The sequence below is a fragment of the Panonychus citri genome, unplaced genomic scaffold (assembly GCF_014898815.1).
Source record: "Panonychus citri isolate SS breed McGregor unplaced genomic scaffold, ASM1489881v1 Contig00132, whole genome shotgun sequence".
NCBI classification, from domain to species: Eukaryota; Metazoa; Arthropoda; class Arachnida; order Trombidiformes; family Tetranychidae; genus Panonychus; species Panonychus citri.
Window position 1 is genome coordinate 184,730 of NW_026515537.1, and position 9,286 is coordinate 194,015.

The following is a 9,286-nucleotide window of genomic DNA, read 5'->3' on the forward strand; positions in this document are numbered from 1 at the left end:
TTAGTTTTTTCTCTTGATATTTTCATCAGTATTCATTGAGAAATGATTCTGCGAACTGTTACTCTAGCGTTTATCAATAAGCGCATGTTCTTAATTCGATGGTAATCATCATAATAGTTATGATGATAATGATGGAAAGGAAGATACTCTTGATGATGATGATGATGATGATAAATACAATAACCATGGGTGAAAATCGTTGAAGCGATTGAAATAAAGCTTAAATCGAGTGAAGAATCATTTTAAGTTATCGGTTTGTAGTTATCTGGATAAGATTGAAAAGTAAAACTAATAGAATAGTTTTTAATCTCATCTTACAATCTGATCTTCATTGGTCAACCGAATATTATATTTATTATTATTATCAGTTCTTTGTAATAATACAGCAAGTAAGAACAGAAAAAAAGTTCTGAAAACTTAGAAATCCCAAATTATCGAGCATATGAAACTTTACTACGTCTAAATCAACTACATCAACCAAAAGGATTAACACCAACATCAACTACCTGTTATGTAAAAGTGATTACAATCAATTGAAATTAACACTAATCTTATTGTCCAAAACAGTTTAAATTCAGTTTTTCATATTCAAATATATTTATTTATTTAACTAATTGTGCTTAAATTGTAACACTATTCAGTGGATGTGTAGTCAATTGTTCAATCAACTATCGATTCCTATGAATGAAAAGTTGTTGATTCTGTTAACTTGTTGATCAAATTTATCTTAACACTCATCTGATCGTTTAATTATTGATCATAAATCTAATTATTTATTTAGATTTGTGCGGTTCTACTTTCGTTTTTTTGGTGATATTAAAATTCATTCATTAAATTATTCCAAGGTAAGTAAATCAACATTTCGTTGAATGGTTGATGATCAATATCAACTGAATCAATCAGTTTATGATCTAATAATATTGTTTAGCGATGAAATATGAAACATCATTAGATAGTATGTGTATATAAATTGAGATTGTTAATTGCTTCAAGTATGATTTATTGATCAGATTTAATTGTTATGATAACATAAAGTATTATGATGAAGTTTTTTGATCCAAGATATGGTCAATTTTTATGAATACCCCTGAGACTAAATACTAGAGAGCAAAATTTTCAATATTGTAACTCAAGTTATTTTATTTTTCGAGGACACTGGTCAGTTTGTTTCCTTTCAAACTGACCATTGGCCATCAACGTGAAATGAATTAATTAGACTAAAATGTGAAATTAAATGACAGATTATTATTAAAGTAAAGTGATTGATCAAAAAAGTTAACATTAAAATGGTGATGCAAAAATAGTGACGAAGACAAAAAATTATCAACAAAAAGTTTTTAGTGATAATTTTTTAATTTTCCTGATAAATTATTGGGTAAACAAATAATTTTGATGAACATGATGGTTATCATGATGAATATAATGATTGTTTCATCATGAATATCACCATGGACAGAAAAAAAAACGGAATTTCAAGTTTAATCAATCAAAAACAATTAGGTCAAAGATTATCTAATCGTTAACAGTTAATTTAATTGAAGTGAAAAACTAAATCTATTATCAATTTAATATTAATAATGTTAATTGTTAATCTGTTAACTGTTCACCTTGATTACTTTCAATTAATTAAACAGTTTATATTTCTCCTCAAAATATTCAACACTTAGTTTACAATGTACATCTAATTAATCATCTCAATCAATTAATTGTTACAATGTTTAAATTGAATTGTTGTTGAAAGTTGTTTTTTTTTACATTTTCAACAAGAAGCAAAAAATATCATAAATTAGGAAATGAATTTAATTAAAGGTGAAAGTTTGGAACAGAAAAAGTTAATCAACTTTGATTGCTAATTAAAGGTCTACTTATATTATATTATCATGTATGATCCTTGAAATGTCAATTAAAATTATCATGACAATGATTATTAATTAATTACCATTGACAGTCAATTGAATTAGTATGAAAATATTTTTAATCGCTAACTAGAAATGATCATTATGAGATTATTATTATTATTAAATTAACTTTGAATCAATATTTAGGCAAGAAAATTGAAAAAGTTGCTATTCAATTGTTGATAACGAAACGATAATTAACTTTCCCATTATAATTCATCATAATTAATTGATGTTGATTATGATTCAAATCACATTGAATAAATTTCCTGGAAAATTAAAATATTAACATTCAACTTATCCAATAAACTGAGAAAACTTTTCCAGGAACAATATTGAGCTCAACTTTTTTCTTTCTCCTTCTATTTTTTGTCACCAGATATTAACAGAATCTCAGTTTCATGATGGTAATTCTCTCTCATGATTTATCGTATCAGCTAATTTTATGTTGCTTAAATTGTTAATCTATTTCAAACATTTGTAAATATCAACGAAAACAAGATTATAATTGTTCTTGTTGGATCAAGAGATTAAACTAAAGTGGATTATCCTTTCAATTCTTGAATTAACCTTTTTCTATGTTGATTAATTTGTTTCAATAGTGTTACTTTCAACTTTTCCCTCTTCTCTCTTTATTCAATTCTGACCAGACAAAGAAAATCCTGATAATCTGTTGACAAGACGATGTGATTTACTAATCATTTCTTGGTTCAGTTCAAAGACATTAATTTCTTGTACTTTTTCAGCAAGCAAATTGATATTTACAACTTTGCATACAAATGAATACATCAAGATAACATGATAAGTTTAAATTTAAATAGAGTGATATTATTATTATATTATCAAATGCTCTCATGGTCAATGTCAACAGAAATTAATGTTAACAATGGTTTTGATTCATTTTTACTGATTCTTTGCTCAAAGATAGGTGAATTCACCATATAGCATCAGAATATCTCAAGCTAATGTTAGCCTATCTGTTTATCTTAATAAAACCTTTTGACATTATTGATTATCATCAACTGTAATTTGATAGTAAATTATTGACAATAAATTTGGATAACGTGATGCTGGCGATTAATTGAAAGCAAAATGATTTCATTCATTAATTATTTTTTTCTTTCTTTTCACAGATAAATTTAAATCTAATTGATTAAGAAAAATGGTTAAATCAACTGAATCTTTCTCATGCAGCTATATGAAAATGAGCACAATATCATTGTTAACCTTTTCCACTCTGATATTATTAGTTTCAATGGTTTCATCTGCACCCGAATCGGTTACCAATTTGGATCAATATGCAACTGATTCTGATTCTGGAGTTAATTCAGTTTCATCTTTATCTCCCTCCTCACAACATAAATCCAAAATAACCGTCTACTATCCCAATATGGAAACTCAAGATATTTTAGTTGAAGATTTGGACGATTTGACTCCAGTTCTTGATAAAAAAGGTGCTGCTTGGAATAAGTTACAAGGAGGTTGGGGTAAAAGGTCAGATAGTTGGAATAAACTTTCCGGAGGCTGGGGTAAACGATCTGGTCCAGGAGATCGAGATTGGAATCAATTATCTGGAATGTGGGGTAAAAGATCATCATCTGGTCCAGGTTCAGTTCAATCTTGGAACAATTTATCCGGAATGTGGGGCAAGAGAGGATCACAAGGATTATCTCTTGATGGATTACCATCATCTTCAGCATCTTCTCGGCAATCATGGAACAATTTATCAGGAATGTGGGGTAAACGAGGTTGGAATGAGCTGAATGGCCCATGGGGTAAACGGGATTCACCTCATTGGAATAATCTACGAGGGATGTGGGGATAAACTTTGGAATAAGTGAGGTGGTGTAAACATAGTATTTCTCATTTTCGAATTTGAGAAAAGGACAAAAAAAAGAAACGAAATCATAACCAGAGTGGAAATAAAATTTTCTGAAAGGCGACAATTTTCTTCAATTTCCTATTTTATTCAGTTCTTGTTAACATCTACAAAAATAAGATTTACTACCTTCTTATGACTGTTTTATCTTCTCTATCCTTTCATCTTGAAAATGGTTTCATCTTTGACTCTTTACCTGTTAACCTATGAGATTTGTTATCTTTATGTTACTTTTATCATTATAATGAATACAGATTGTGATTAAGTTTATTCTGAGCTTGAAAACATCTCATTTGTAAAAAACACCAAACCAATCAAATAACAGAGCTTTAAAGTTCACAACTTTTAGGAATGAATAAACACGATTAAGAAGTTTCTAACACCGTTAATGTTGTTTCATGTGGGATTTAGAGCTCATTTAGAGCTTATTCAGGGACCTTAATTGATAACTTGGCTACTGAAAATTCCATACCAGCAACACAGAATAACCAAGTTTAACGCATATTCATTGTTCACTCGCGAAGATTTCAACATACACGCTATGGTAAATTAACAGATTTGTTTTAATACAGCTCAGATACCTCAGATGATGTGATTCACCAAATTCTGTGACCTTGTTTCCTGGAGAAGTTGAATGTGATATGAGAAAAGAAATTAGTGTTTTCTTCCGCGAAATTTGAATTTGCACTTTAATCAATCATTTTGTTATCTTTGGTTGAATTATCGCTTTTTTGATTATTCGATTATATTAATAAATTGTTTACAATCACCAAAGAGTTATAGCTTATTACTCTTTGACAATCACTACCTGTGCGAATGATTTTTAAAACTCAGTCGAATTGTCTCACGTTATAACTCTCTTTGATCACTACTGTATATAGTCTCTTTGTCATGTATATATCTTGATGATAATTATTTTAACGGCGACAATAATCTGATATCAAGTCATTCTAATAAATTCCAGGAGATCTAAATAATAACATCTTACTGATGGTTGACAATCAAAACCAACTGCTATAACCATTGTGATTGTTTCTAATCTTAACTAGCCTTTGGATTCTGAATTTTATCTCCTCATTAATATTTGCAAGCAATCAAAGCAAATGTTAATCGAGGTACTACTTGTTCACCTATTTTGCTAATTCCAACTTCACTTAAATCAATGAACCAAATATTTGATATTCTTCATCAATATCATGCAATTGTTTCACACATAAGCAACGGTCATCGCAGTGGTGAGGCAAAACATCTCAACTTTAAGATAAAAATTGGTAGTCAACAAGATGACACTGGATCATTTGAGCCTGTTGTTACTTTCGATATTATCTGAGTTCAATTAAAAATCAAGTTAGCGACAGTCTGATAAATTGCTTTCTATTACTTTCTTGATTCAAAATTCATTTTTTCCTGATGTGGTCATCATATAACAACGGCACAATTCGCCATTCCATTTTAGATGTTAAATTGCGGTTGATAAACCTACATAAAATCAACAATTAACAATCATATTAATACATGTATTGGTTATAATTTTTCTACAACTGAAATTTATTCAGACTTAAAGAATTCAAGGTAACTGCCAATCCTACGATAGCAAAACTCGACAAAAACACTGCTGATCAACTTGAACTTTGAAAAATACATATGAGTAAATAAAATAAATGGCATGAGCAAAATCCAGTCTAAATACATAAACGGAGTTCAACTTACATTCATGATGAAAACTTCAAAGAAATTAACATTGAACCATGAGCTGAATATGACTACCAACATTTGCACAAGAATCCGATAAAAATCAACCTAAAAGGTTATACTTGATTCAATCGTGGCTGAAAGTACCAGAATTTTACCTTGTTTCTTGTAAATATTGGTGGCTGGAAAAATATTCATCAACAAATAGATTAAACTCGCGACATGCTAATGTAAATATGAGTGATCTGAAAATGAACTTTGCATACTGTTGTGAATTTTAGATGAGTATATTATTCGCCTTCTATTTGATCAGATGAAACAGTGAACAGTATAAAACTGCAAGGTTTCAGAGAAATTTCATCAATCATCTCATCATATTCCATCTACAAAGTGATTCAACTAAATTGTTAGTCTCAAGCCAAAATGAACAAACTTTTTATTTTTCTCAGTTTAACTGCGGTTGCTTTAACTGCAACACAATATGCCGACGCTTGGCCAACGATGCCAACAATGGCGATGAAAATGAATCTTCCTGGGTTTGCAAGCCATTCAAAATCTAACTCCGTACCTAACACTGTTCAACAACCAACATCATCATCAGAATCAACTTCGAAAGCTAAAACAGAAAGCTTCACCAAGTCAGAATCGAAAACCAATTCTGAGCAAACTACAGAGAAGAATTACGCTGGATCAAACACAAACAGTGACTCTGAAAGCAACGCCTCAAATGAAAATGCGGATCAAATTATACCAAACGATTCTGATTACTCTGATGATGATGACAGCGATTCGTCTGACTCCGATTCATCAGCATCATCATCTGGATCAGGTTCATCATCAGGTGCTGCTTCAGGTTCAGGTTCATCTGGCTCATCATCTACTACCACTACTACATCAGGATCAACTGCCACCGGTAATACTGCATCAACATCAGGAACTGGTTCATCATCTGGCTCAAGTTCATCTGGCTCAGGATCATCATCTGCTGCTGCTGGCTCCGGTTCATCAGGATCATCAGCTGCTTCAGGCAACAGCTCTGGTTCATCATCAGGAGCTGGTTCATCATCTGGATCAGGTTCATCATCAGGAGCTGGTTCATCATCTGGATCAGGTTCATCATCAGGTGCTGCATCAGGTGCTGCATCAGGTTCAGGTTCATCTGGCTCATCATCTACTACCACTACTACATCAGGATCAACTGCCACCGGTAATACTGCATCAACATCAGGAACTGGTTCATCATCTGGATCAGGTTCATCATCAGGTGCTGCTTCAGGTTCAGGTTCATCTGGCTCATCATCTACTACCACTACTACATCAGGATCAACTGCCACCGGTAATACTGCATCAACATCAGGAACTGGTTCATCATCTGGCTCAAGTTCATCTGGCTCAGGATCATCATCTGCTGCTGCTGGCTCCGGTTCATCAGGATCATCAGCTGCTTCAGGCAACAGCTCTGGTTCATCATCAGGAGCTGGTTCATCATCTGGATCAGGTTCATCATCAGGTGCTGCTTCAGGTTCAGGTTCATCTGGCTCATCATCTACTACCACTACTACATCAGGATCAACTGCCACCGGTAATACTGCATCAACATCAGGAACTGGTTCATCATCTGGCTCAAGTTCATCTGGCTCAGGATCATCATCTGCTGCTGCTGGCTCCGGTTCATCAGGATCATCAGCTGCTTCAGGCAACAGCTCTGGTTCATCATCAGGAGCTGGTTCATCATCTGGATCAGGTTCATCATCAGGTGCTGCTTCAGGTTCAGGTTCATCTGGCTCATCATCTACTACCACTACTACATCAGGATCAACTGCCACCGGTAATACTGCATCAACATCAGGAACTGGTTCATCATCTGGCTCAAGTTCATCTGGCTCAGGATCATCATCTGCTTCAGGCAACAGCTCTGGTTCATCATCAGGAGCTGGTTCATCATCTGGATCAGGTTCATCATCAGGTGCTGCTTCAGGTTCAGGTTCATCTGGCTCATCATCTACTACCACTACTACATCAGGATCAACTACCGGTGTACTGCATCAACATCAGGAACTGGTTCATCATCTGGCTCAAGTTCATCTGGCTCAGGATCATCATCTGCTGCTGCTGGCTCCAGTTCATCAGGATCATCAGCTGCTTCAGGCAACAACTCTGGTTCATCATCAGGAGCTGGTTCATCATCTGGATCAGGTTCATCATCAGGTGCTGCTTCAGGGTTCAGGTTCATCATCTCATCACTACTACATGGATCCTGCCACAGGTAATACTCATCAACATGGGTTTCATCATCTGGCTCAAGTTCATCTGGCTCAGGATCATCATCTGCTGCTGCTGTCAGTTCATCAGGATCATCAGCTGCTTGGCAACAGCTCTGGTTCATCATCAGGAGCTGGTTCATCATCTGGATCAGGTTCATCATCAGGTGCTGCTTCAGGTTCAGGTTCATCTGGCTCATCATCTACTACCACTACTACATCAGGATCAACTGCCACCGGTAATACTGCATCAACATCGGAACTGGTTCATCATCTGTCAAGTTCATCTGGCTCAGGATCATCATCTGCTGCTGCTGGCTCGGTTCATCAGGATCATCAGCTTTCTCTGGTCATCATCAAGCTGGTTCATCATCAGGTTCATCATCATGCTATTCAGAAGTAATCTTACTCTACCAGGATCTGCCACTAATCATCATCCTGGTTCATCATCTGGCTCATCATCTCTCAGTCGCTGTCTCTAGCTTTTTCTGGTCATCAGGGAGCTGGTTCATCATCTGGATCAGGTTCATCATCAGGTGCTGCTTCAGGTTCAGGTTCATCTGGCTCATCATCTACTACCACTACCATCAGGATCAACTGCCACCGGTAATACTGCATCAACATCAGGAACTGGTTCATCATCTGGCTCAAGTTCATCTGGCTCAGGATCATCATCTGCTGCTGCTGGCTCCGGTTCATCAGGATCATCAGCTGCTTCGAGGCACAGCTCTGGTTCATCATCAGGACTGGTTCATCATCTGGATCAGGTTCATCATCAGGTGCTGGGTTCAGGTTCATCTGGCTCATCATCTACTACTACTACTACATCAGGATCAACTGCCACCGTAATACTGCATCAACATCAGAACTGGTTCATCATCTGGCTCAAGTTCATCTGCAGGATCATCATCTGCTGCTGCTGGCTCCAGTTCATCAGGATCATCAGCTGCTTCAGCAACAACTCTGGTTCATCATCAGGGCTGGTTCATCATCTGGATCAGGTTCATCATCAGGTGCTGCTTCAGGTTCAGGTTCATCTGGCTCATCATCTACTACCACTACATCAGGATCCTGCCACCGGTAATACTGCATCAACATCAGGAACTGGTTCATCATCTGGCTCAAGTTCATCTGGCTCAGGATCATCATCTGCTGCTGCTGGCTCCGGTTCATCAGGATCATCAGCTGCTTCAGGCAACAACTCTGGTTCATCATCAGGGCTGGTTCATCATCTGGATCAGGTTCATCATCAGGTGCTGCTTCAGGTTCAGGTTCATCTGGCTCATCATCTACTACCACTACTACATCAGGATCAACTGCCAGTAATACTGCATCAACATCAGAACTGGTTCATCATCTGGCTCAAGTTCATCTGGCTCAGGATCATCATCTGCTGCTGCTGGCTCCGGTTCATCAGGATCATCAGCTGCTTCAGGCAACAGCTCTGGTTCATCATCAGGAGCTGGTTCATCATCTGGATCAGGTTCATCATCAGGTGCTGCTTCAGGTTCAGGTTTCTGGCTCATCATCTACTACCACTACCATCAGGATCAACT

At 35.8% G+C, this 9,286-nt stretch overlaps 2 protein-coding genes across 2 annotated transcripts; both read left to right on the plus strand.

Moving 5' to 3' along the window:
* Positions 1 to 182: 182 nt before the first annotated feature.
* On the plus strand, positions 183 to 4,157 carry LOC128390960 (prothoracicostatic peptides-like). Its single transcript, XM_053350773.1, has 2 exons — positions 183 to 845; positions 3,032 to 4,157. The coding sequence occupies exon 2, from the start codon at positions 3,061 to 3,063 to the stop codon at positions 3,721 to 3,723; it is 663 nt and encodes a 220-aa protein (XP_053206748.1). The 5' UTR covers positions 183 to 845; positions 3,032 to 3,060; the 3' UTR covers positions 3,724 to 4,157.
* A 1,664-nt stretch (positions 4,158 to 5,821) lies between these two features.
* Positions 5,822 to 8,212, plus strand: LOC128390965 (secreted protein C-like). The gene is made up of 3 exons (XM_053350780.1): positions 5,822 to 6,580; positions 6,722 to 7,504; positions 8,148 to 8,212. Exons 1-3 carry the CDS (start codon positions 5,893 to 5,895, stop codon positions 8,210 to 8,212), a joined length of 1,536 nt encoding a protein of 511 aa, XP_053206755.1. The 5' UTR covers positions 5,822 to 5,892.
* Positions 8,213 to 9,286: the final 1,074 nt, after the last annotated feature.